Here is a 27,613-nt window from a genome sequence, read left to right on the forward strand (position 1 = left end):
CCACTGCCAAAGCTGACTAGAACTTCTTTCTCGGCCGGTCCCAAACAGGATCATCAGCTGATTTAGGAGAGTCATCTGTCTATGTGTCACTTTCATTGGTTATTTAATAAAGAAACTTTCTTGGCCTTTTGATAGGACAGAAAATGAGGTGGGCGGAGTAGACAGAACAGAATGCTGGGAAGGAGGGAAGTGAGGCAGATGCGATGAAGCTCTGGCCCAAGATGGACGTAGGTTAGAACCTTCCCGGTAAGCCACCACCTCGTGTTGCTACACACATTAATAGAAATGGGTTAATCAAGATGTGAGATGTAGCCGGGAAGAGGCTTGATCTAATGGCCCAAGCAGTGTTTAAATGAATACAATTTGTGTGTTGTTATTTTGTGTGTAAAGCTAGCTGGGCGGGAGCCGGGCGCGACGAAAAACAGGCCTGCTCTGCTCCTCACTACAATCAGCCAAAATGAAAACAAGAGTCAAGGAAGTAAATTTCAAGTTCTTCTCTAGGTGTCATGGGAGCCACAGAAGGACCCACTGTTATGACTCCTCCTTGTGACCTATTCTGAGGCCCCAGATCGGTAGCTCATGTCCATGTCCTTGGGGATTTTCCAAGATTGTCCATTTGGAATGCCATCCTGGACACCGAGGCCTAAGGGGTTGCACATTCTAGGAATCAAGCCCAACACTACTGGATCCTGGGCTTCTAACTTGAGTATCTTTCTTAGAGTATCAGAAATATGAACAGGTGAAGGAACAGGGCCTGGAGGGATCAAAGCATATGGGCTAATCTTTCCACTTACCCGAAGAAAGGTGTGTTGATGAGTGCTCCAAGACGGCATCCCCGGTCACTGAAAGGCAGAAGAGATGATGGGAACGTGAACAGGGCTTTGGGCATGGAGACTGGCTCAAGAGCAATGTTTGACACGAGGTGCCATTTGAGGGAGCACTCAGTGTTCTCCTAAAGTCGTGCCCCTGGACCAAATAGGGGTCCCCGATGGGGAAAACAGCATGGGGATTTTGGCCTGCACCCTGGCCCAAGCGGGCCCCAGGTAGACCAGCCTCCACCCCCCATTGCCCCCGTCCTTTAGTCTGGGCCTCAGCGTAATCCTATTGAGCATGATTTTTATGTCATCATCTCTCTTCGTGACATTGGTTTGTCATCATTGACCCAGTTCTCGAGAGAGCATAGCTCCGCCTGGGGTTTGGACAAAGCACCATTGCTTACCAGTGCCGCAAACAGTGTCTAGGAGGTATGTATTGACATGGTTGGCACAAAGGTTCAGCCCGATAGATGCCCTGCTCTGATTTGATCAGAAGCCCTTCCGTTCTTGTTAAACGGTCCCTTTGGGAAAGAAGAAACAACGTGTTGTCAGGGCCATCCTTGGCGTGCCCTTGATGACTAGGAAAGGACTGCTGACGCTGACCATGGCCTGAGAGCATGATGCCGTGGAGGAGGATAACTGTGCCACGCGAGATATCACTGATCAATGGCCCGAGGGCTAGCGCCAACCCTGAGTGATGGCCACTTCTTTAGCCTGCCCACGCAAAGTTCAGTCACTCACGAGCATGCTCTTCCCGCTGACTGCTCTGATTGCTAGCATGAGACTGCTGCCGATTGTCAGTCAGTAGGCAGGGCTTTGATACCTTGGAATCTTGCCTTTCCAGAATCAGACATTCTATGGTCTTAGACCTGGCCTCCACCTGACATGCTACCCACGTGTCTCATTCCACTCTGCCTACCATCATCCACACACTAATGGAGAAAGAGTCCATTCTCTTACGGCTGTTATTGCACCACCAGAGATTGTGCTGGGTCTGGCCTGCTCTGTGTCTCTGGGGATATTCCTAGTCCTAGGCAGAATTTTGAAGGCACTGTCTTCCAGGGAAGATGGCTATGCATGGGGCTATGCATGATAGGCACTGCATCTGCTGTATGCTACAAACTTCTCAAAATCAGACTGCCTTCCTGGCTCCAGCGCCATGAAGAGACCATCTGTCTTGATAGAGCATCCAGAATTGTCTCCCTTTTTGTCTTGCGGAAAAGGGAGGTCAAGGTCACTAAATCACAGGTAGAGGATGTAAGGTTGAGGATGCCCAGATTGGTGCCATTTGATATACTAGTTTTCCCTGTGTGGAATTAGCGCTGGGAAAGAACTCTGGAGCCCACAAATGTGTCCCGGACATGCCAAATGGCCATTCCTTCCCGAAGTCCATTATGGCAAGGTATTGGCTTCGAAAGCCACTGCCAAAGCTGACTAGAACTTCTTTCTCGGCCGGTCCCAATCAGGATCATCAGCTGATGTAGGAGGGTCATCTGTCTATGTGTCACTTTCATTGGTTATTTAATAAAGAAACTTTCTTGGCCTTTTGATAGGACAGAAAATGAGGTGGGCGGAGTAGACAGAACAGAATGCTGGGAAGGAGGGAAGTGAGGCAGATGCGATGAAGCTCTGGCCCAAGATGGACGTAGGTTAGAACCTTCCCGGTAAGCCACCACCTCGTGTTGCTACACACATTAATAGAAATGGGTTAATCAAGATGTGAGATGTAGCCGGGAAGAGGCTTGATCTAATGGGCCAAGCAGTGTTTAAATGAATACAATTTGTGTGTTGTTATTTTGTGTGTAAAGCTAGCCGGGCGGGAGCCGGGCGCGACGAAAAACAGGCCTGCTCTGCTCCTCACTACAATCAGCCAAAATGAAAACAAGAGTCACAGAAGTAAATTTCAAGTTCTTCTCTAGGTGTCATGGGAGCCACAGAAGGGCCCACTGTTATGACTCCTCCTTGTGACCTATTCTGAGGCCCCAGATCAGTAGCTCATGTCCATGTCCTTGGGGATTTTCCAAGGTTGTCCATTTGGAATGCCATCCTGGACTCCGAGGCCTAAGGGGTTGCACATTCTAGGAATCAAGCCCAACACTAATGGATCCTGGGCTTCTAACTTGAGTATCTTTCTTAGAGTATCAGAAATATGAACAGGTGAAGGAACAGGGCCTGGAGGGATCAAAGCATATGGGCTAATCTTTCCACTTACCCGAAGAAAGGTGTGTTGATGAGTGCTCCAAGACGGCATCCCCGGTCACTGAAAGGCAGAAGAGATGATGGGAACGTGAACAGGGCTTTGGGCATGGAGACTGGCTCAAGAGCAATGTTTGACACGAGGTGCCATTTGAGGGAGCACTCAGTGTTCTCCTAAAGTCGTGCCCCTGGACCAAATAGGGGTCCCCGATGGGGAAAACAGCATGGGGATTTTGGCCTGCACCCTGGCCCAAGCGGGCCCCAGGTAGACCAGCCTCCACCCCCCATTGCCCCCGTCCTTTAGTCTGGGCCTCAGCGTAATCCTATTGAGCATGATTTTTATGTCATCATCTCTCTTCGTGACATTGGTTTGTCATCATTGACCCAGTTCTCGAGAGAGCATAGCTCCGCCTGGGGTTTGGACAAAGCACCATTGCTTACCAGTGCCGCAAACAGTGTCTAGGAGGTATGTATTGACATGGTTGGCACAAAGGTTCAGCCCGATAGATGCCCTGCTCTGATTTGATCAGAAGCCCTTCCGTTCTTGTTAAACGGTCCCTTTGGGAAAGAAGAAACAACGTGTTGTCAGGGCCATCCTTGGCGTGCCCTTGATGACCAGGAAAGGACTGCTGACGCTGACCATGGCCTGAGAGCATGATGCCGTGGAGGAGGATAACTGTGCCACGCGAGATATCACTGATCAATGGCCCGAGGGCTAGCGCCAACCCTGAGTGATGGCCACTTTTTTAGCCCGCCCAAGCAAAGTTCAGTCACTCAGGAGCATGCTCTTCCCGCTGACTGCTCTGATTGCTAGCATGAGACTGCTGCCGATTGTCAGTCAGTAGGCAGGGCTGTGATACTTTGGAATCTTGCCTTTCCAGAATCAGACATTCTATGGTCTTAGACCTGGCCTCCACCTGACATGCTACCCACGTGTCTCATTCCACTCTGCCTACCATCATCCACACACTAATGGAGAAAGAGTCCATTCTCTTACGGCTGTTATTGCACCACCAGAGATTGTGCTGGGTCTGGCCTGCTCTGTGTCTCTGGGGGATATTCCTAGTCCTAGGCAGAATTTTGAAGGCACTGTCTTCCAGGGAAGATGGCTATGCATGGGGCTATGCATGATAGGCACTGCATCTGCTGTATGCTACAAACTTCTCAAAATCAGACTGCCTTCCTGGCTCTAGCGCCATGAAGAGACCATCTTTCTTGATAGAGCATCCAGAATTGTCTCCCTTTTTGTCTTGCGGGAAAGGGAGGTCAAGGTCACTAAATCACAGGTAGAGGATGTAAGGTTGAGGATTCCCAGGTTGGTACCATTTGATATACTCATTTCCCTGTGTGGAATTAGCGCTGGGAAAGAAGTCTGGAGCCCACAAATGTGTCCCGGACATGCCAAATGGCCATTCCTTCCCGAAGTCCATTATGGCAAGGTATTGGCTTCGAAAGCCACTTCCAAAGCTGACTAGATCTTCTTTCTCGCCCGGTCCCAATCAGGATCATCAGCTGATGTAGGAGGGTCATCTGTCTATGTGTCACTTTCATTGGTTATTTAATAAAGAAACTTTCTTGGCCTTTTGATAGGACAGAAAATGAGGTGGGTGGAGTAGACAGAACAGAATGCTGGGAAGGAGGGAAGTGAGGCAGATGCGATGAAGCTCTGGCCCAAGATGGACGTAGGTTAGAACCTTCCCGGTAAGCCACCACCTCGTGTTGCTACACACATTAATAGAAATGGGTTAATCAAGATGTGAGATGTAGCCGGGAAGAGGCTTGATCTAATGGGCCAAGCAGTGTTTAAATGAATACAATTTGTGTGTTGTTATTTTGTGTGTAAAGCTAGCCGGGCGGGAGCCGGGCACGACGAAAAACAGGCCTGCTCTGCTCCTCTCTACAATCAGCCAAAATGAAAACAAGAGTCACGGAAGTAAATTTCAAGTTCTCTAGGTGTCATGGGAATCGCAGAAGGACCCACCGTTGTGACTCCTCCTTGTGACCTATTCTGAGGCCCCAGATCGGTAGCTCATGTCCATGTCCTTGGGGATTTTCCATGGTTGTCCATTTGGAATGCCATCCTGGACTCCGAGGCCTAAGGGGTTGCACATTCTAGGAATCAAGCCCAACACTACTGGATCCTGGGCTTCTAACTTGAGTATCTTTCTTAGAGTATCAGAAATATGAACAGGTGAAGGAACAGGGCCTGGAGGGATCAAAGCATATGGGCTAATCTTTCCACTTACCCGGAGAAAGGTGTGTTGACGAGTGCTCCTAGACGGCATCCCCGGTCACTGAAAGGCAGAAGAGATGATGAGAACGTGAGCAGGGCTTTGGGCATGGAGACTGGCTCAAGAGCAATGTTTGACACGAGGTGCCATTTGAAGGAGCACTCAGTGTTCTCCTAAAGTCGTGCCCCTGGACCAAATAGGGGTCCCCGATGGGGAAAAACAGCATGGGGATTTTGGCCTGCACCCTGGCCCAAGCGGGCCCAAGGTAGACCAGCCTCCACCCCCCATTGCCCCCGTCCTTTAGTCTGGGCCTCAGCGTAATCCTATTGAGCATGATTTTTATGTCATCATCTCTCTTCGTGACATTGGTTTGTCATCATTGACCCAGTTCTCGAGAGAGCATAGCTCCGCCTGGGGTTTGGACAAAGCACCATTGCTTACCAGTGCCGCAAACAGTGTCTAGGAGGTATGTATTGACATGGTTGGCACAAAGGTTCAGCCCGATAGATGCCCTGCTCTGATTTGATCAGAAGCCCTTCCGTTCTTGTTAAACGGCCCCTTTGGGAAAGAAGAAACAACGTGTTGTCAGGGCCATCCTTGGCGTGCCCTTGATGACCAGGAAAGGACTGCTGACGCTTACCATGGCCTGAGAGCATGATGCCGTGGAGGAGGATAACTGTGCCACGCGAGATATCACTGATCAATGGCCCGAGGGCTAGCGCCAACCCTGAGTGATGGCCACTTTTTTAGCCTGCCCAAGCAAAGTTCAGTCACTCAGGAGCATGTTCTTCCCGCTGACTGCTCTGATTACTAGCATGAGACTGCTGCCGATTGTCAGTCAGTAGGCAGGGCTTTGATACCTTGGAATCTTGCCTTTCCAGAATCAGACATTCTATGGTCTTAGACCTGGCCTCCACCTGACATGCTACCCACGTGTCTCATTCCACTCTGCCTACCATCATCCACACACTAATGGAGAAAGAGTCCATTCTCTTACGGCTGTTATTGCACCACCAGATATTGTGCTGGGTCTGGCCTGCTCTGCGTCTCTGGGGCATATTCCTGGTCCTAGGCAGAATTTTGAAGGCACTGTCTTCCAGGGAAGATGGCTATGCATGGGGCTATGCATGATAGGCACTGCATCTGCTGTATGCTACAAACTTCTCAAAATCAGACTGCCTTCCTGGCTCCAGCGCCATGAATAGACCATCTGTCTTGATAGAGCATCCAGAAGTGTCTCCCTTTTTGCCTTGCGGGAAAGGGAGGTCAAGGTCACTAAATCACAGGTAGAGGATGTAAGGTTGAGGATGCCCAGGTTGGTACCATTTGATATACTAATTTCCCTGTGTGGAATTAGCGCTGGGAAAGAACTCTGGAGCCCACAAATGTGTCCCGGACATGCCAAATGGCCATTCCTTCCCGAAGTCCATTATGGCAAGGTATTGGCTTCGAAAGCCACTGCCAAAGCTGACTAGAACTTCTTTATCAGCCGGTCCCAATCAGGTCATCTGTCTATGTGTCACTTTCATTGGTTATTTAATAAAGAAACTTTCTTGGCCTTTTGATAGGACAGAAAATGAGGTGGGCGGAGTAGACAGAACAGAATGCTGGGAAGGAGGGAAGTGAGGCAGATGCGATGAAGCTCTGGCCCAAGATGGACGTAGGTTAGAACCTTCCCGGTAAGCCACCACCTCGTGTTGCTACACACATTAATAGAAATGGGTTAATCAAGATGTGAGATGTATCCGGGAAGAGGCTTGATCTAATGGGCCAAGCAGTGTTTAAATGAATACAATTTGTGTGTTGTTATTTTGTGTGTAAAGCTAGCCGGGCGGGAGCCGGGCGCGACGAAAAACAGGCCTGCTCTGCTCCTCTCTACAATCAGCCAAAATGAAAACAAGAGTCACGGAAGTAAATTTCAAGTTCTCTAGGTGTCATGGGAATCGCAGAAGGACCCACCGTTGTGACTCCTCCTTGTGACCTATTCTGAGGCCCCAGATCGGTAGCTCATGTCCATGTCCTTGGGGATTTTCCATGGTTGTCCATTTGGAATGCCATCCTGGACTCCGAGGCCTAAGGGGTTGCACATTCTAGGAATCAAGCCCAACACTACTGGATCCTGGGCTTCTAACTTGAGTATCTTTCTTAGAGTATCAGAAATATGAACAGGTGAAGGAACAGGGCCTGGAGGGATCAAAGCATATGGGCTAATCTTTCCACTTACCCGGAGAAAGGTGTGTTGACGAGTGCTCCAAGACGGCATCCCCGGTCACTGAAAGGCAGAAGAGATGATGAGAACGTGAGCAGGGCTTTGGGCATGGAGACTGGCTCAAGAGCAATGTTTGACACGAGGTGCCATTTGAGGGAGCACTCAGTGTTCTCCTAAAGTCGTGCCCCTGGACCAAATAGGGGTCCCCGATGGGGAAAAACAGCATGGGGATTTTGGCCTGCACCCTGGCCCAAGCGGGCCCCAGGTAGACCAGCCTCCACCCCCCATTGCCCCCGTCCTTTAGTCTGGGCCTCAGCGTAATCCTATTGAGCATGATTTTTATGTCATCATCTCTCTTCGTGACATTGGTTTGTCATCATTGACCCAGTTCTCGAGAGAGCATAGCTCCGCCTGGGGTTTGGACAAAGCACCATTGCTTACCAGTGCCGCAAACAGTGTCTAGGAGGTATGTATTGACATGGTTGGCACAAAGGTTCAGCCCGATAGATGCCCTGCTCTGATTTGATCAGAAGCCCTTCCGTTCTTGTTAAACGGCCCCTTTGGGAAAGAAGAAACAACGTGTTGTCAGGGCCATCCTTGGCGTGCCCTTGATGACCAGGAAAGGACTGCTGACGCTTACCATGGCCTGAGAGCATGATGCCGTGGAGGAGGATAACTGTGCCACGCGAGATATCACTGATCAATGGCCCGAGGGCTAGCGCCAACCCTGAGTGATGGCCACTTTTTTAGCCTGCCCAAGCAAAGTTCAGTCACTCAGGAGCATGCTCTTCCCGCTGACTGCTCTGATTACTAGCATGAGACTGCTGCCGATTGTCAGTCAGTAGGCAGGGCTTTGATACCTTGGAATCTTGCCTTTCCAGAATCAGACATTCTATGGTCTTAGACCTGGCCTCCACCTGACATGCTACCCACGTGTCTCATTCCACTCTGCCTACCATCATCCACACACTAATGGAGAAAGAGTCCATTCTCTTACGGCTGTTATTGCACCACCAGATATTGTGCTGGGTCTGGCCTGCTCTGCGTCTCTGGGGCATATTCCTAGTCCTAGGCAGAATTTTGAAGGCACTGTCTTCCAGGGAAGATGGCTATGCTTGGGGCTATGCATGATAGGCACTGCATCTGCTGTATGCTACAAACTTCTCAAAATCAGACTGCCTTCCTGGCTCCAGCGCCATGAAGAGACCATCTGTCTTGATAGAGCATCCAGAAGTGTCTCCCTTTTTGCCTTGCGGGAAAGGGAGGTCAAGGTCACTAAATCACAGGTAGAGGATGTAAGGTTGAGGATGCCCAGGTTGGTACCATTTGATATACTAATTTCCCTGTGTGGAATTAGCGCTGGGAAAGAACTCTGGAGCCCACAAATGTGTCCCGGACATACCAAATGGCCATTCCTTCCCGAAGTCCATTATGGCAAGGTATTGGCTTCGAAAGCCACTGCCAAAGCTGACTAGAACTTCTTTATCAGCCGGTCCCAATCAGGTCATCTGTCTATGTGTCACTTTCATTGGTTATTTAATAATGAAACTTTCTTGGCCTTTTGATAGGACAGAAAATGAGGTGGGCGGAGTAGACAGAACAGAATGCTGGGAAGGAGGGAAGTGAGGCAGATGCGATGAAGCTCTGGCCCAAGATGGACGTAGGTTAGAACCTTCCTGGTAAGCCACCACCTCGTGTTGCTACACACATTAATAGAAATGGGTTAATCAAGATGTGAGATGTATCCGGGAAGAAGCTAGATCTAATGGGCCAAGCAGTGTTTAAATGAATACAAGTTGTGTGTTGTTATTTTGGGTATAAAGCTAGCCAGGCGGCAGCCGGGCGCGTCGAAAAACAGGCCTGCTCTGCTCCTCACTACAATCAGCCAAAATGAAAACAAGAGTCACGGAAGTAAATTTCAAGTTCTCTAGGTGTCATGGGAATCGCAGAAGGACCCACCGTTGTGACTCCTCCTTGTGACCTATTCTGAGGCCCCAGATTGGTAGCTCATGTCCATGTCCTTGGGGATTTTCCATGGTTGTCCATTTGGAATGCCATCCTGGACTCCGAGGCCTAAGGGGTTGCACATTCTAGGAATCAAGCCCAACACTACTGGATCCTGGGCTTCTAACTTGAGTATCTTTCTTAGAGTATCAGAAATATGAACAGGTGAAGGAACAGGGCCTGGAGGGATCAAAGCATATGGGCTAATCTTTCCACTTACCCGAAGAAAGGTGTGTTGATGAGTGCTCCAAGACGGCATCCCCGGTCACTGAAAGGCAGAAGAGATGATGGGAACGTGAACAGGGCTTTGGGCATGGAGACTGGCTCAAGAGCAATGTTTGACACGAGGTGCCATTTGAGGGAGCACTCAGTGTTCTCCTAAAGTCGTGCCCCTGGACCAAATAGAGGTCCCCGATGGGGAAAAACTGCATGGGGATTTTGGCCTGCACCCTGGCCCAAGCGGGCCCCAGGTAGACCAGCCTCCACCCCCCATTGCCCCCGTCCTTTAGTCTGGGCCTCAGCGTAATCCTATTGAGCATGATTTTTATGTCATCATCTCTCTTCGTGACATTGGTTTGTCATCATTGACCCAGTTCTCGAGAGAGCATAGCTCCGCCTGGGGTTTGGACAAAGCACCATTGCTTACCAGTGCCGCAAACAGTGTCTAGGAGGTATGTATTGACATGGTTGGCACAAAGGTTCAGCCCGATAGATGCCCTGCTCTGATTTGATCAGAAGCCCTTCCGTTCTTGTTAAACGGCCCCTTTGGGAAAGAAGAAACAACGTGTTGTCAGGGCCATCCTTGGCGTGCCCTTGATGACCAGGAAAGGACTGCTGACGCTTACCATGGCCTGAGAGCATGATGCCGTGGAGGAGGATAACTGTGCCACGCGAGATATCACTGATCAATGGCCCGAGGGCTAGCGCCAACCCTGAGTGATGGCCACTTTTTTAGCCTGCCCAAGCAAAGTTCAGTCACTCAGGAGCATGTTCTTCCCGCTGACTGCTCTGATTACTAGCATGAGACTGCTGCCGATTGTCAGTCAGTAGGCAGGGCTTTGATACCTTGGAATCTTGCCTTTCCAGAATCAGACATTCTATGGTCTTAGACCTGGCCTCCACCTGACATGCTACCCACGTGTCTCATTCCACTCTGCCTACCATCATCCACACACTAATGGAGAAAGAGTCCATTCTCTTACGGCTGTTATTGCACCACCAGATATTGTGCTGGGTCTGGCCTGCTCTGCGTCTCTGGGGAATATTCCTAGTCCTAGGCAGAATTTTGAAGGCACTGTCTTCCAGGGAAGATGGCTATGCATGGGGCTATGCATGATAGGCACTGCATCTGCTGTATGCTACAAACTTCTCAAAATCAGACTGCCTTCCTGGCTCCAGCGCCATGAAGAGACCATCTGTCTTGATAGAGCATCCAGAATTGTCTCCCTTTTTGCCTTGCGGGAAAGGGAGGTCAAGGTCACTAAATCACAGGTAGAGGATGTAAGGTTGAGGATGCCCAGATTGGTGCCATTTGATATACTAGTTTTCCCTGTGTGGAATTAGCGCTGGGAAAGAACTCTGGAGCCCACAAATGTGTCCCGGACATGCCAAATGGCCATTCCTTCCCGAAGTCCATTATGGCAAGGTATTGGCTTCGAAAGCCACTGCCAAAGCTGACTAGAACTTCTTTATCAGCCGGTCCCAATCAGGTCATCTGTCTATGTGTCACTTTCATTGGTTATTTAATAAAGAAACTTTCTTGGCCTTTTGATAGGACAGAAAATGAGGTGGGCGGAGTAGACAGAACAGAATGCTGGGAAGGAGGGAAGTGAGGCAGATGCGATGAAGCTCTGGCCCAAGATGGACGTAGGTTAGAACCTTCCCGGTAAGCCACCACCTCGTGTTGCTACACACATTAATAGAAATGGGTTAATCAAGATGTGAGATGTATCCGGGAAGAGGCTAGATCTAATGGGCCAAGCAGTGTTTAAATGAATACAAGTTGTGTGTTGTTATTTTGGGTATAAAGCTAGCCAGGCGGCAGCCGGGCGCGTCGAAAAACAGGCCTGCTCTGCTCCTCACTACAATCAGCCAAAATGAAAACAAGAGTCACGGAAGTAAATTTCAAGTTCTCTAGGTGTCATGGGAATCGCAGAAGGACCCACCGTTGGGACTCCTCCTTGTGACCTATTCTGAGGCCCCAGATCGGTAGCTCATGTCCATGTCCTTGGGGATTTTCCATGGTTGTCCATTTGGAATGCCATCCTGGACTCCGAGGCCTAAGGGGTTGCACATTCTAGGAATCAAGCCCAACACTACTGGATCCTGGGCTTCTAACTTGAGTATCTTTCTTAGAGTATCAGAAATATGAACAGGTGAAGGAACAGGGCCTGGAGGGATCAAAGCATATGGGCTAATCTTTCCACTTACCCGGAGAAAGGTGTGTTGACGAGTGCTCCAAGACGGCATCCCCGGTCACTGAAAGGCAGAAGAGATGATGGGAACGTGAACAGGGCTTTGGGCATGGAGACTGGCTCAAGAGCAATGTTTGACACGAGGTGCCATTTGAGGGAGCACTCAGTGTTCTCCTAAAGTCGTGCCCCTGGACCAAATAGGGGTCCCCGATGGGGAAAAACAGCATGGGGATTTTGGCCTGCACCCTGGCCCAAGCGGGCCCCAGGTAGACCAGCCTCCACCCCCCATTGCCCCCGTCCTTTAGTCTGGGCCTCAGCGTAATCCTATTGAGCATGATTTTTATGTCATCATCTCTCTTCGTGACATTGGTTTGTCATCATTGACCCAGTTCTCGAGAGAGCATAGCTCCGCCTGGGGTTTGGACAAAGCACCATTGCTTACCAGTGCCGCAAACAGTGTCTAGGAGGTATGTATTGACATGGTTGGCACAAAGGTTCAGCCCGATAGATGCCCTGCTCTGATTTGATCAGAAGCTCTTCCATTCTTGTTAAACGGTCCCTTTGGGAAAGAAGAAACAACGTGTTGTCAGGGCCATCCTTGGCGTGCCCTTGATGACCAGGAAAGGACTGCTGACGCTTACCATGGCCTGAGAGCATGATGCCGTGGAGGAGGATAACTGTGCCACGTGAGATATCACTGATCAATGGCCCGAGGGCTAGCGCCAACCCTGAGTGATGGCCACTTTTTTAGCCTGCCCAAGCAAAGTTCTGTCACTCAGGAGCATGCTCTTCCCGCTGACCGCTCTGATTGCTAGCATGAGACTGCTGCCGATTGTCAGTCAGTAGGCAGGGCTTTGATACCTTGGAATCTTGCCTTTCCAGAATCAGACATTCTATGGTCTTAGACCTGGCCTCCACCTGACATGCTACCCACGTGTCTCATTCCACTCTGCCTACCATCATCCACACACTAATGGAGAAAGAGTCCATTCTCTTAAGGCTGTTATTGCACCACCAGATATTGTGCTGGGTCTGGCCTGCTCTGCGCCTCTGGGGCATATTCCTAGTCCTAGCAGAATTTTGAAGGCACTGTCTTCCAGGGAAGATGGCTATGCATGGGGCTATGCATGATAGGCACTGCATCTGCTGTATGCTACAAACTTCTCAAAATCAGACTGCCTTCCTGGCTCCAGCGCCATGAAGAGACCATCTGTCTTGATAGAGCATCCAGAAGTGTCTCCCGTTTTGCCTTGCGGGAAAGGGAGGTCAAGGTCACTAAATCACAGGTAGAGGATGTAAGGTTGAGGATGCCCAGGTTGGTACCATTTGATATACTAATTTCCCTGTGTGGAATTAGCGCTGGGAAAGAACTCTGGAGCCCACAAATGTGTCCCGGACATGCCAAATGGCCATTCCTTCCCGAAGTCCATTATGGCAAGGTATTGGCTTCGAAAGCCACTGCCAAAGCTGACTAGAACTTCTTTATCAGCCGGTCCCAATCAGGTCATCTGTCTATGTGTCACTTTCATTGGTTATTTAATAATGAAACTTTCTTGGCCTTTTGATAGGACAGAAAATGAGGTGGGCGGAGTAGACAGAACAGAATGCTGGGAAGGAGGGAAGTGAGGCAGATGCGATGAAGCTCTGGCCCAAGATGGACGTAGGTTAGAACCTTCCCGGTAAGCCACCACCTCGTGTTGCTACACACATTAATAGAAATGGGTTAATCAAGATGTGAGATGTATCCGGGAAGAGGCTAGATCTAATGGGCCAAGCAGTGTTTAAATGAATACAAGTTGTGTGTTGTTATTTTGGGTATAAAGCTAGCCAGGCGGCAGCCGGGCGCGTCGAAAAACAGGCCTGCTCTGCTCCTCACTACAATCAGCCAAAATGAAAACAAGAGTCACGGAAGTAAATTTCAAGTTCTCTAGGTGTCATGGGAATCGCAGAAGGACCCACCGTTGTGACTCCTCCTTGTGACCTATTCTGAGGCCCCAGATCGGTAGCTCATGTCCATGTCCTTGGGGATTTTCCATGGTTGTCCATTTGGAATGCCATCCTGGACTCCGAGGCCTAAGGGGTTGCACATTCTAGGAATCAAGCCCAACACTACTGGATCCTGGGCTTCTAACTTGAGTATCTTTCTTAGAGTATCAGAAATATGAACAGGTGAAGGAACAGGGCCTGGAGGGATCAAAGCATATGGGCTAATCTTTCCACTTACCCGGAGAAAGGTGTGTTGACGAGTGCTCCAAGACGGCATCCCCGGTCACTGAAAGGCAGAAGAGATGATGAGAACGTGAGCAGGGCTTTGGGCATGGAGACTGGCTCAAGAGCAATGTTTGACACGAGGTGCCATTTGAGGGAGCACTCAGTGTTCTCCTAAAGTCGTGCCCCTGGACCAAATAGGGGTCTTCGATGGGGAAAAACAGCATGGGGATTTTGGCCTGCACCCTGGCCCAAGCGGGCCCCAGGTAGACCAGCCCCCACCCCCAATTGCCCCCGTCCTTTAGTCTGGGCCTCAGCGTAATCCTATTGAGCATGATTTTTATGTCATCATCTCTCTTCCTGACATTGGTTTGTCATCATTGACCCAGTTCTCGAGAGAGCATAGCTCCGCCTGGGGTTTGGACAAAGCACCATTGCTTACCAGTGCTGCAAACAGTGTCTAGGAGGTATGTATTGACATGGTTGGCACAAAGGTTCTTCCGATAGATGCCCTGCTCTGATTTGATCAGAAGCCCTTCCGTTCTTGTTAAACAGCCCCTTTGGGAAAGAAGAAACAACGTGTTGTCAGGGCCATCCTTGGCGTGCCCTTGATGACCAGGAAAGGACTGCTGACACTGACCATGGCCTGAGAGCATGATGCCGTGGAGGAGGATAACTGTGCCATGCGAGATATCACTGAACAATGGCCTGAGGGCTAGTGCCAACCCTGAGTGATGGCCACTTTTTTAGCCTGCCCAAGCAAAGTTCAGTCACTCAGGAGCATGCTCTTCCCGCTGACCGCTCTGATTGCTAGCATGAGACTGCTGCCGATTGTCAGTCAGTAGGCAGGGCTTTGATACCTTGGAATCTTGCCTTTCCAGAATCAGACATTCTATGGTCTTAGACCTGGCCTCCACCTGACATGCTACCCACGTGTCTCATTCCACTCTGCCTACCATCATCCACACACTAATGGAGAAAGAATCCATTCTCTTACGGCTGTTATTGCACCACCAGAGATTGTGCTGGGTCTGGCCTGCTCTGCGTCTGTTGGGGATATTCCTAGTCCTAGGCAGAATTTTGAAGGCACTGTCTTCCAGGGAATATGGCTATGCATGGGGCTATGCATGATAGGCACTGCATCTGCTGTATGCTACAAACTTCTCAACATCAGACTGCCTTCCTGGCTCCAGCGCCATGAAGAGACCATCTGTCTTGATAGAGCATCCAGAATTGTCTCCCTTTTTGCCTTGCGGGAAAGGGAGGTCAAGGTCACTAAATCACAGGTAGAGGAGGTTAGGTTGAGGATGCCCAGGTTGGTACCATTTGATATCCTAGTTTTCCCTGTGTGGAATTAGCGCTGGGAAAGAACTCTGGAGCCCACAAATGAGTCCCGGACAAGCCATATGGCCATTTGTTCCCGAAGTCCATTATGGCAAGATATTGGCTTTGAAAGCCACTGCCAAAGCTGACTAGCACTTCTTTCTCGGCCGGTCTCAATCAGGATCATCAATTGATGTAGGAGGGTCATCTGTCTATGTGTCACTTTCATTGGTTATTTAATAAAGAAACTTTCTTGGCCTTTTGATAGGACAGAAAATGAGGTGGGCGGAGTAGACAGAACAGAATGCTGGGAAGGAGGGAAGTGAGGCAGATGCGATGAAGCTCTGGCCCAAGATGGACGTAGGTTAGAACCTTCCCGGTAAGCCACCACCTCGTGTTGCTACACACATTAATAGAAATGGGTTAATCAAGATGTGAGATGTAGCCGGGAAGAGGCTTGATCTAATGGGCCAAGCAGTGTTTAAATGCATACAATTTGTGTGTTGTTATTTTGTGTGTAAAGCTAGCCGGGCGGCAGCCGGGCGCGACGAAAAACAGGCCTGCTCTGCTCCTCACTACAATCAGCCAAAATGAAAACAAGAGTCACGGAAGTAAATTTCAAGTTCTCTAGGTGTCATGGGAACCGCAGAAGGACCCACCGTTATGACTCCTCCTTGTAACCTATTCTGAGGCCCCAGATCGGTAGCTCATGTCCATGTCCTTTGGGATTTTCCAAGGCTGTCCATTGGGAATGCCATAATCGACTCTTTGGCCTAAGTGTTTTCACATTTTATGAACGTAGACAACAATGAGGACCCTAAGGGAGACATACATAGGTGTTACCTACATGGGAAGTAAAAAAAGACAAGATCTCCTTCGTAAATTGGGAACATGCGTACCTTGGAAGAAGGTTAAATTGTAGGGAAAAGACAGAGAGGGGATCAGAGAAAATTGTATAGCTCAATAAAAATAAAATGTTAGAGTTTAACATCAACACTAATTTCTGAAATTTCACAAACATATGAGAGTTGAACAATGTCCACCTCAATTACCAATAGTTCAAGGAAGAAATATAGAAAGAAGTTATAAACTTCCTAAAATCAATGAAATGACCATATAGTATACCCAAACTCATGCAGCATAATTAAAGCCTTGTTACGAGAAAAGCCATAGCACTAAATGCCTATGTAAAAAAGTTGGAAAAATCTCATACTAACAAGATATATAGCACCTGAAACCTCTAGAACCTCACACAGGAGGACTTGGTGTCCGGAAATAATCAAATTAAGAACCAAATTCAGCAAAGTCTAAAGAAAGAAAATAAACAAGAACCAATGAAGGAAAAAGTTGGTTCTTTGAAAAAACCAGCAAAATTAACAAAACTTTCACCAAAATAACCAAATGATAGAGAGAAAATATTCAAATTAACAAAATCATAAATGAAAAAGGGGTCATAGCAACAGACAAAGAGGAAATTCAGAGAGTTATCAGGCTATACTTTAAAAATCTCTACTCCACCAAATTGGAAAATGTAAGAGAAATAGACAATTTTCTGGATAAATATCATTTATTAAAATTAAATCAAGATCAGATAAGAAAATTAAATACACCTACAACCACTAATGAAATAGAAATATTTATAGAAAGTCTCCCAACCAGAAAAAGCCCTGGACTAGTACAGAATTATACAAGAGTTTTAAAGAAGAACTGCTACCAATACTCCTCAAATTGTTCTACACAAGAGAAATAGAAGAAATATTGCCAAACTCCTTTTATAAGGCTACAGTTACCCTAAAAACTAAAACCACAGAAAGACACCACTAATAAAGAGAATTAAAGACCAATCTTATTCATGAACATTTACGTAAAACTACTCAACAAAATACTGGCAAACCGAATCTAAGAACACATCAGAAAAATCATACACCATGACCAAGTAGGCTTCTTCCCAGGTATGCAGGGATGGTACAATATATGAAAATCTATCAATGTAATCCATCATATAAACAAACTGAAAGGTAAAACCAATTGATCATCTCATTAGATGTTGCAAAAGTCTGCAACAAAATTCAACACCTCTTCAAGATAAAAGTCTTAGAAAGAACAGGGCTACAAGGAGTATACCTTAACATAATAAAGGTAATATGTAGCAAACCAATAGCTAATATCAAAATAAGTGGAGAGATACTCAAAGCAATTCCTTTGAAATCAGGAATAAGACAAGTTTGTTCCCTTTCTCTATATTTATTCAATATATCACTTGAAGTTCTAGCTAGAGCAATAAGACAAGAAAAGGAAATCAAGGGACTAGAAGTTGGAAAAGAAGTCAAACTCTCACTCTTTGCTGACAATATATTATTCACAAATGACCCCAAAGTTTTACCAGGGAAATCTTACAACTCATAAACACCTCAATGTAGCAGAACACAAGATTAACTCAAAAAATCAGTAGCCCCCATTTATACAGATTATAAACAGACTGAAAAAGAAACTAGAGAAATATCACTCTTCACACTAGTCCTAACTAACATAAAATATTTTGGGGTAACTCTAAGAAAAGAAATGAAAGACCTGCATGACAAAACTATAAATCTTTGAAGAAAGAAAATGATGAAGACACCAGAAAACAAAAAGATCTCCCATGCTCTGTGGTTGATAGAGTTAACATAGTAAAAATGGCAATTTTATCAAGATCAATCTACAGATTCAATACAATACCCATCAAAATCCCAGCAAAATTCTTCACAGGTCATGAAAGAACAATAATCAACTTCATATGGAAAAATAAAAAAATCCAGGATAGCCAAAACAACCTTTTACACCAAAGGGACTTCTGGAAGCATTGCAATACCTGACTACAAACTCTAATATAGAGGTACAGGAATGAAAACAGCCAGATATCAGCATAAAAAGAGACAGGAGAACTAATAAAATCTAACCCAAATCCCTGGATATCAATCCACACAACTATGAACACCTGATTTTTTATTGATGTTTATTGAGTTCTACATTTTTTCTAAACAGAGAACACCTGATTTTTGACAAAGAAGTTAAAAAATAAAATGAAAAAAAAAGCATATTCAACAAATGATTCTGAAATAACTGGATATCAACTTGTAGAAGAATGTAAATAGATCTATATCCATAGCCATGCACAAAATTCAAATTCAAACTGATCAAAGGTTTCACTACACCCTGGCACACTGAAGTTCATAGACAAGAGAAAGAGTGGGAAGTACATTTAAATACATTGTCACTGGAGTCCACTTCCTAAATATAATTCCAGTAGCAGAGACACAGAGAGCAACAATGAAAAACTGGGAAGTTTCTGTAAAGCAAAGGACACAGTCAATAAGACAAAATGGCAGCCTATAGATTGGGGAAAGATCTTCACCAACTGCACATTGAAAAAAGCACTAATCTCCAAAATATACAAGTAACTCAAGAAACTTGATGTCAAACAAATAATCCAATAAAAATGGGGTACACACCAAAGCTACACAGAGAAACCCTGTCCTGAAAAACTACAAAATGGGGTACAGACCTAAACAGAGAGCTTTCAACAAATGAATCTCAAATGGCTGGAAGACACTTGAAAAAATTCTCAACATTTTTAGCTATCAGAGAAATGCAAATCAAAACAACTCTGATATTCTATCTTACAACTGTCAGAATGGCCAAGATCAAAAACACTGATGACAGCTTATATGGGAGAGGATGTGGGGTAAAGGGATTGCTCCTTTATTGCTGATGGGAGTGCAAACTTGTACAGTTCTTTAGAAATCAGTATGGTGGCCCCTTCACTCCCCGGTCATTCGTCAGGGACTGCTCCCCTCTGCTGGGGCCTCTCTCTCCCTAACCCATCCCAGTTTGCATCCAGGAACCTCCTCCCTTCTTCCTCCTTTCCACGGGGCCACGGGATCTGCCAGCTTAGCCTGTTTGGGCACTGGGACAGGGTGCTGAGGGCAACAAGCAGGCGGGAGTTGCTTTGCTTCAATAGCCTGCCTGCAGCAAGGTAGGCCTTTTGTCAGCGAGGTCCCTGGCCAGCAAGGGAACATGATCCTGTTCCGGAAGACCCATCAGAGGGGTGAGTGTGTTCTTGACCCGCGGCAGGAGCCCGGAAACAGAGCACGGACATTCCCCGACCCCCTTCACTCCCTGGTCATTTGGCAGGGGCTGCTCCCCTCTGCTGGAGCCTCTGTCTCCCTAACCCATCCCAGTTTGCACCCAGGAACCTCCTCCCTTTTTCCTCCCTTCTGTGGGGTCACAAGATTCGCCAGCTAAGCCTGTTTGGGTGCTGGGACGGGGTGCTGACGGCAACAAGCGGGCAAGAGTTGCTTTGCTTCAATAGCCTGACTGCAGCAAGGTGGGCCTTTTGTCAGCGAGGTCCCTGGCCAGCAAGGGAACCTGATCCTGTTCCATAAGATCCATCGGATAGCATTTGAAGGAAGAGATGGGCAGGCACCAAGGCAATAATTCCTCCACCAATCTGAAAAACAACATGAAAACACCAGAACCCAGTGGTCTTACAACAGAAGGTCTTGAATACCCTAATCCAGAAGAAGGGGAAAAATTGACATTATGAAAGTGATAGAGTCCCTTAAACGGCATGTAAAAAATGCCCTTATAGAAATGGATGAGAAGTATAACAAAAAGTTTGAAGAAATGAATAAATACATAAATGATACCCTGGGAAACCAAAAATAAACAATCAAACAGGTAATGGAAACAGTTCAAGAATTGAAAACTGAAATGGAGGCAAGGAAGAAAACATAAACTGAAGGCCGGCTGGATATGGAAAATCTAGGTCAACGAACAGAGACTACAGAAACAAGCATAACTAATAGAATACAAGAGATAGAAGAAAGAATCTCAGACTCTGAAGACACCATAGAAAAAATAAATGCACTGATCAAAGAAAACAGCAAATCCAACAAATTCTCATCACAAAACATTCAAGAAATATGGGACACAATAAAAAGACCAAACCTAAGAATAATAGAGGTAGAAGAAGGAGAAGAATTACAGCTCAAAGGCCCAGAAAATATATTTAACAAAATTATGGAAGAAAACTTTCCCAACATTAAGAAGAAGCATACAGAACACCAAATAGACTGGATCAAAAAAAAATCCCCTCGCCATATAATAATCAAAACACAAAACATAGAGATTAAAGAAAGAATATTAAGAGCTGCAAAGGAAAAAGGTCAAGTAACTTATAAAGGTAAACCTATCAGACTTATACCGGACTTCTCTATAGAAACCATGAAAGGCAGAAGGTCCTGGATAGCGGTGCTGCAGAAACTAAGAGACCATGAATGCAAGCCCAGACTACTATACCCAGCCAAGCTATCATTCTCTATCCATGGAGAAAAAAAAATACTCCAGGATAAGAACAAATTTAAACAATACATAGCCACAAATCCAGCCTTACAGAAAGTAACAGAAGGAAAATCACAACCCAAGGAATTCAACATTGCCAACACTGCCTATAATAACTCAGACATCTAGCGACCCTTCACCAGTACAACTCAAAGAAGGGAAACACACAAAATCTACTACCAAAACAATAATAACAACTGGAGTCAACAACCATTGGTCATTAATATCACTTAATATCAATGGACTCAATTCACCTATAAAAAGGCACAGGCTAAGAGATTGGATACGAAAACAGGATCCAACATTCTGTTGTTTACAAGAAACACACCTCAACCACAAAGACAGACTTCTACTCAGAGTAAAGGGTTGGGAAAATGTTTTTCAAGCAAACAGACCTAAGAAACAAGCAGGTGTGGACATACTAATTTCTAAAAAATCTTACTTCAAACTAAAATCAATCAGAAGAGATAGAGATGGTCATGTTATACTCACAACAGGAAGAATTCCATCAGGATGAAGTCTCAATACTGAATATCTATGCCCTAATATAAAAGCACCCACTTATGTAAAAGAAACATTACTAGAACTCAAGGCAGACATCAAACCACACACACTAATAGTAGGAGACTTCAACACACCTCTCTCACCAATGGACAGGTCAATCAGACAGAAACCTAATAAAGAAATAAGAGAATTAATGAAGGTAATAAAGCAAATGGACTTAACAGACATCTATAGAACATTCCCCCCCAAATAGGAAAGAATATACCTTCTTCTCTGCAGCTCATGGAACCTTCTCAAAAGTTGACCACATACTCAGTAACAAAGCAAATCTCCACAGATACAAAAAAATTTTAGTGACCACCTGTGTCTTATCGGATCACCACGGATTAAAGTTAGAATTCAACAACAATGCTACCCCCAGAAAGCCTACAAACTCATGGAAAATAAACAGTCAACTACTGAACCACACCTGGGTCAAGGAAGAAATAAAGAAAGAAATTAAAGTCTTCCTTGAATTTAATGAAGATAGACAACATACTCAAACCTATGGGACACTATGAAAGCAATGCTAAGAGGAAAGTTCATAGCACTAAGTGCCCACAAAAAGAAAACGGAGAAAGCACACATTGGAGACTTAACAGCACACCTGAAAGCTCTAGAAAAAAAAGAAGCAGATTCACTCAGGAGCAGTAGAAGACTGGAAATAATCAAACTGAGCGCTGAAATCAACAAAATAGAAACACAGAAAACAATCCAAAGAATCAAAAAGAGTTGGTTCTTGGAGAAAATCAACAAGATTGACAAACCCCTATCCGAACTAATCAAACGACAGAGAGAGACCAAGCAAATTAATAAGATCAGAAATGAAAAGGGGGACATAACCACAGACACAGAGGAAATTCAGAGAATCATTAGATCTTACTACTAAAGATTGTATGCCACAAAACTGGAAAATGCAAAAGAAATGGACATTTTTTTAGATAAGTATCATATACCAAAGTTAAACCAAGACCAGGTGAACAATCTAAATAGATCTGTTAGTCGCAAAGAATTAGAAACTTACCAAAAACCTCCCTTCCAAAAAAAAGCCCAGGACCAGATGGTTTCAATGCAGAATTCTACCAGAACTTCCAAGAAAAGCTAATACCTTTACTCCTTAATGTATTTCATAATATAGAAACAGAAGAGTCATTGCCAAATTCCTTTTATAAAGCTACAGTTACCCTGATACCAAAACCACACAAAGACCCAACCAAGAAAGACTATTTAATGTAGAAAATGTCCCTATGTGCCACCTATAATGTGAGTGAATCTCTCAGAGTGTTAATAAACACAAACAAAGTAAAGAAGATGAAGGCCACACTTCAAGACCAGGCATAAACAAAGATGGCTTTATTCTTTGGACCATATCAAAAAAATACTCTAGTATTTCAAGAAGGATTTAGAATGATATGATTTGGTTAGAAAATAGGTCACAATCTGAAAGCTTCTTGATATGGGGCATGGAGAGTAAAATGACCATTTGCATCCAGAATTGATACACCTTTCAGGAAGAATGATATATTAAGAGACAAAAGAGAAAAGGAATGTCTCTCACAATATGGAAGTTATCTCTCATTGCTGCTATATTTGGGAAAGGAACAGGTATGAAACATCCATCCAAATTTCTCAGTTATGATTGTAAGGGAGCATCCCATCTCTTCTTTTCATTTTCCCAATGTACAAATTTTCAATAAATGAGAGAGGATCATCAAGATTATCAGGGACAAATTCACTGCTTCCACATTTTTGAGTCTTTCTTTCAGGCATGCAATAGCCAGTAACTTCAAATCAGTGGAACATGCATGGTTAAGCACAGTGATTTTTAGAGGAAAAACATTGAAGGAAACAAATGGAAAGTTTTTTTCACACTACAAAATTGTTCTTTCCTGCCGGGCAATGGTGGCGCACGCCTTTAATCCCAGCACTCGCGAGGCAGAGGCAGGTGGATCTCTGTGAGTTCGAGACCAGCCTGGTCTACAGAGCTAGTTCCAGGACAGGCTCCAAAGTCACAGAGAAACCCTGTCTCGAAAAAAAAAAAAACCAAAACAAACAAACAAAAAAAATTGTTCTTTCCTCATAATTTATGAGATCAAAGCCAGTCTCTATTTTGATCTGTCTTCCTTCAAAATGGAAGACTGCTAGCCATGTTCTGCAAATATCATGGATCTCAAGAGGACCTCTTTTCTGGACCTCAGATTGCAATTTGTATGAGTCAATTAATGTCCTCAGAGACTTATTGTTATCATTGATACAGAGAATGCAGCTCTTAAACCATGAGCATCCACAGTGACTCTGGAAAGCAGCAAAGGCTAGTTTCCTTGGCTTTGAAAAGGAAGATCAGAGTTGTGCAGCAGGTTGATTCAGAGGTACTGAACTTATTATCATAACTGAAACCACAGAGGAACCAAGAAAAAATAGGCAAATATACCAATAAATTTGGATCCACTTTTGTTATTAGTGTTGTGTTTCATGTGTTTGTGTCTCTCTTGTTACACAATTTTGTTTTATTTTATGGGAATTTTAAAATTTGAACTTCAAGCTTCCATAAAAGCAAATATTTATATAAGAATTGATTTTTGATAATTTGTCTGAACTTGGGCATTTAGAGATTTTCCTCAAACTCTTCTTTTTCACCTTTCAGGAAAAATGCTTTTCTGAAATCATATATGTCAAGCTACAAGTTTTGAGTGTCTTCCCACGAAAACAGTTGTGTTCAGAGCAGCAGTAACATGGAGAGCAAAGAAACTGTTCATGAAACTCAGAGGTAGCCATTTTGTAACTCACATTCATTCAAGTCAAATAAATCAGACACATAACATGCTTCTCAATGTGCTAGGGATCTTCATTAAAGTGTGATCTCTGTAGCTTTTCTTAGGAAGAAGACCCAAAAGTTTGGAAGGAAGAATTTTGCTTGTGGAGTTCAAAAAACAAAATCTTGGGAATCATGGGCTGAATGAAAATGGAACATCTTAAATTCACAACACATCAGAATGATAGAATGTGGACATGGGCTGAAAGGACATTACAAAATTACCTTCACACAACTGTGGTCACTTAAATCAAAGTTACACAAGGGATGGTAATATTTCTTTACCTTGTCACTAGTTGAAGAAAGAATTGCCTTCCTTGAGATCTAGTACATCATATGACTGAAGAGTGATAGACTGAGGGTTTGGGCAGGAAACAAAATATAATTATCAAGAGAGTGTAATAATATAAATCATGGTCCCTGAGCTCCTGAAGTCATAGATGTTGTTTTTAGAAATCTCACATCAAGGGAAATTATCACAAGTTTTTCCTGGATTTGGAAAGGACCATGGGTCCACCAGCCCTCAAAATTTCTGAGTTATAGTGGACAGCAGTTCTTCCATCTTTTCTTGCCCCTCTCCCAATGTGGGAATGTCCAATTCATCAGAGAAGATCATGGAGAGTCTCTGGGATAATTTCCCTGCTTCGTTCACTTGTGGGTCTTTCATCCAGGCATGCATCAGTCAATAACTTCAAAGCAATGTAATATGAATGATGCATTATAGTGTTTTTTAGAGGCAAAGTATTGAAGCAGGCAAATGGAAAGTTTTGGCACACTACAAAATTGTTCTTTCCTCAAAATTTAGAAGACCAAAGCCAGTGTGCACTTTGATATGTCTTCCTTCAAAATGGAAGAGTGCTACCCATGTTCTGGAAAAATCAGGGTTCTCAAGAGGACCTCTTATCTGGACCTAAGATTGCCATTTGTATGAGTCAATCAGCGTCCTCAGATACTTCCTGTTATCATCGATCCAGAGACATCAGCTCTTTACCCATGAGCATTCCAGGGACATGGGAAAGCAGCCATAGATAGGCTCCTTGGCTTTGAAAAGGAAGATCAGCATTGTGCAGCAGGCTTGAAGCTTAGTTACCCAACAGAGGTACAAACTGGAAAGAGCTGCAAGAAATTTTCTCCTCTACTTTTGAGCACATGTGAGATCAACACATATTAATTATCCAGTGTGCCAAAGATACTGATAACAAAGTGGATTTTACTGGGTTGAGTTTTTCCTGAAAACTGCATCCTTGACAAAACAAATTAAGTTACAAAAAATGCATCCAAACTTGTAAAGGATTGCCTTTAATATCTTTTAAGGAGCAAACTATTTTTTGCATTTCAAGATTATCTACTTTATCGATGAATTTTGATGAATTCAGATTCCTCCTCCTTAAGTTTATCATCATTACTATCATTGTCTTTAGCCTCCTTCTCTAAGTTTTCTACCACATGACTTTTATCCTCACTTTCCCTTCATGGACTTTGCTTAGTGCTGCAACTCTCAATATTGTTTGCAGCCTGAAACTCTTACCCCAATACAATCAACTTCATTGATGTTTCTCTGCTATCACATGATAGGAACCACAGAAGAATCAATAGCAAAATAGGCAAATATCATCAATAAACTCTGTTGGAAGAGGGCTGCTTGTTGGTCTAGCTGCCAGGCTAGCTTAGATCTGAAATAATCACACAGAAACTGTATTAATTAAATCACTGCTTGGTCTATTATCTCTAGCTTCTTATTGGCTAACTTTTACATATTAATTTAACTTATTTTTATTAATCTGTATATTGCCATGTGGCTGTGGCTTACTGGGTATATTTCTAGCATCTGTCTCTGGTGACTGTATGGCTACTCCCTCACTCTGCCCTTCTTTCTCCCAGCATACAGCAGAGCTTTCCCCACCTCATTGTGTTCTTCCCAGCCATAGGCTCCAAGATTTTTATTATTAATTAACCAATAAATGAACACACAGACTGAAGAACCTCCCTCAGCAAAACTCAAATGTATTTTTGTTAGTGTTGTGGTTTGTGTGTTTTTGTCTCTTTTGTCACGTCATGCTGTGTTATTTCATGGGAATTTAGGAAAGTTCAACTTCAAACTTCCATGTAAGGCAAATTTTACATAAGAATTGACACTTGATAATTTGTCTGAGCTTGGGCATCTAGAGATTTTCCTCATTGCCCCTTTTTTCACCTTTCAGGCAAGGTGCTTTTCTGAAATCATATATGCCAAACTACAAGTTTTGAGTATTTCCCCATGAAAACATAAATATTCAGAATACCAGTAACATGGAAAGCAAAGAAACTAGTCATAAAACTCAGAGGGAGACATTTCAGAATTCATATCCATTCAAGTCAATGAAGCCAAACACTTAACTTCTCAGTTTCTCAGTGTGCTAAGGATTTGCATTCAAGGGTGGACTCTTTGCCTTTCTCAACATGAGCTCTTATTAGTTTGAAAAGAATAGTTTGGAGAACTGAGTTCAAAGGAAAAATCCTAGGGAATCATGGGTTACATTAAAATGCAACATCTTATGATGTGGGAGTTCCCTCTGTGTGCTGTGATTACCATTAATGAATAAAGAAACTGCCTTGGCCTTTTGCTAGGGAAGATTGTAGGTAGCCAGGTAGGACTGGATTGAATGTTGGGAGAAGGAAGGTGGAGGCAGAAATGCCATGAAGCCGCTGGGGATAGACATGCTGAAACTTTGCTGGTAGGCCACAACCTCATGGTGATATACAGATTAGTAGAAATGGGTTAAATTAAGATATAAGAGTTAGCTGATAGGAACCTAGAGCTAAAGGGCCAAGTAGTGTATTGATTAATAGAGTTCATGTGTGTTTAATTCAGGGCTAAGTGGCTGGGCACAAACAAGCACCACATACAACAATCTTAAGTTCACCATATATCATAATGATTGAATGCGAACCTGGACTGAAAAGACATTGCAAAAAACTCTTCACACAACTTAGGTATTTAAATAATAGAAATTGTAGGAATGGTAATATTTCTTTCCATTTTCACTAGCTGGAGAAGGTTATTTCCCTATTTGAGACCTAGTATATTCAAGGACTGAAGAGTAATAGACTTGAGGGTTTGGGCAGGAAACAAGACATAATGCTCAAGAGAGTGTAATCAGAGAAATCATCATCCCTGATCCCCTGAAGTCAAAGATGTTGATTTTTGGAAATACCAAGTTTTAATGAAAAATTATTGGGAATAGAGATAGAGACTCGGTGCTTACCATTTCTTCCTGAAGAAGAGACAGCCTTCAGGATTCTATCCTGTAATAAAAGACCTTCAGGATTCTATCCTGTAATAAAAGAGAAATAACTGTCTGCTCTGCTAGCCAAAGGCTGCACACTTGCTAGGATATCCAACCTATCAAAATAACACTGACTTGTTACATTTTCCCCTCAATTTTGGATTGTGTTTCAATGACTACTTTCCTCTTGATTACTTCTTCTAAAGTTGC

General features: G+C 44.6%; 1 protein-coding gene and 9 non-coding genes across 25 annotated transcripts in view; all 10 read right to left on the reverse strand.

Annotated features, from left to right (window-relative positions):
- LOC130865402 (uncharacterized) overlaps positions 1 to 27,613 on the reverse strand; it is a 119,204-nt gene that overhangs the window by 82,746 nt on the left and 8,845 nt on the right. For 14 of the 16 annotated variants that reach the window (XR_009056134.1, XR_009056135.1, XR_009056132.1 and 11 more), the window contains 15 exons: positions 27,383 to 27,451; positions 14,520 to 14,635; positions 14,094 to 14,141; positions 12,312 to 12,428; positions 11,886 to 11,933; positions 10,102 to 10,218; positions 9,676 to 9,723; positions 7,893 to 8,009; positions 7,467 to 7,514; positions 5,684 to 5,800; positions 5,258 to 5,305; positions 3,453 to 3,569; positions 3,028 to 3,075; positions 1,220 to 1,336; positions 795 to 842 (listed from right to left, as the gene is read on the reverse strand). Coding sequence is in view for 1 of the 16 variants with exons in the window: in XM_057756439.1 (XP_057612422.1) it covers positions 795 to 842; positions 1,220 to 1,336; positions 3,028 to 3,075; positions 3,453 to 3,569; positions 5,258 to 5,305; positions 5,684 to 5,800; positions 7,467 to 7,514; positions 7,893 to 8,009; positions 9,676 to 9,723; positions 10,102 to 10,218; positions 11,886 to 11,933; positions 12,312 to 12,428; positions 14,094 to 14,141; positions 14,520 to 14,635; positions 27,383 to 27,385 (1,157 nt within the window). In the remaining 15 variants the exon portion in view is untranslated. Of the gene's footprint in view, positions 1 to 794; positions 843 to 1,219; positions 1,337 to 3,027; positions 3,076 to 3,452; positions 3,570 to 5,257; positions 5,306 to 5,683; positions 5,801 to 7,466; positions 7,515 to 7,892; positions 8,010 to 9,675; positions 9,724 to 10,101; positions 10,219 to 11,885; positions 11,934 to 12,311; positions 12,429 to 14,093; positions 14,142 to 14,519; positions 14,636 to 16,059; positions 16,218 to 27,382; positions 27,452 to 27,613 lie in introns of all 16 variants that reach the window. The other 2 variants (XR_009056136.1, XR_009056137.1) reach the window with 2 other exon arrangements.
- On the reverse strand, positions 1,086 to 1,164 carry LOC130865688 (small nucleolar RNA SNORD115). Its single transcript, XR_009056235.1, has one exon. It is a non-coding gene; the product is annotated as a small nucleolar RNA SNORD115 (small nucleolar RNA).
- Positions 3,319 to 3,397, reverse strand: LOC130865689 (small nucleolar RNA SNORD115). Its single transcript, XR_009056236.1, has one exon. It is a non-coding gene; the product is annotated as a small nucleolar RNA SNORD115 (small nucleolar RNA).
- On the reverse strand, positions 5,550 to 5,628 carry LOC130865690 (small nucleolar RNA SNORD115). The gene has a single exon (XR_009056237.1). It is a non-coding gene; the product is annotated as a small nucleolar RNA SNORD115 (small nucleolar RNA).
- LOC130865691 (small nucleolar RNA SNORD115) lies at positions 7,759 to 7,837 on the reverse strand. Its single transcript, XR_009056238.1, has one exon. It is a non-coding gene; the product is annotated as a small nucleolar RNA SNORD115 (small nucleolar RNA).
- Positions 9,968 to 10,046, reverse strand: LOC130865692 (small nucleolar RNA SNORD115). The gene has a single exon (XR_009056239.1). It is a non-coding gene; the product is annotated as a small nucleolar RNA SNORD115 (small nucleolar RNA).
- Positions 12,178 to 12,256, reverse strand: LOC130865693 (small nucleolar RNA SNORD115). The gene has a single exon (XR_009056240.1). It is a non-coding gene; the product is annotated as a small nucleolar RNA SNORD115 (small nucleolar RNA).
- Positions 14,386 to 14,464, reverse strand: LOC130865694 (small nucleolar RNA SNORD115). The gene has a single exon (XR_009056241.1). It is a non-coding gene; the product is annotated as a small nucleolar RNA SNORD115 (small nucleolar RNA).
- LOC130865677 (small nucleolar RNA SNORD109A) lies at positions 23,515 to 23,580 on the reverse strand. Its single transcript, XR_009056225.1, has one exon. It is a non-coding gene; the product is annotated as a small nucleolar RNA SNORD109A (small nucleolar RNA).
- LOC130865628 (small nucleolar RNA SNORD109A) lies at positions 25,044 to 25,109 on the reverse strand. Its single transcript, XR_009056179.1, has one exon. It is a non-coding gene; the product is annotated as a small nucleolar RNA SNORD109A (small nucleolar RNA).

This window comes from Chionomys nivalis, chromosome 23, assembly GCF_950005125.1.
Source record: "Chionomys nivalis chromosome 23, mChiNiv1.1, whole genome shotgun sequence".
Taxonomy (NCBI): domain Eukaryota; kingdom Metazoa; phylum Chordata; class Mammalia; order Rodentia; family Cricetidae; genus Chionomys; species Chionomys nivalis.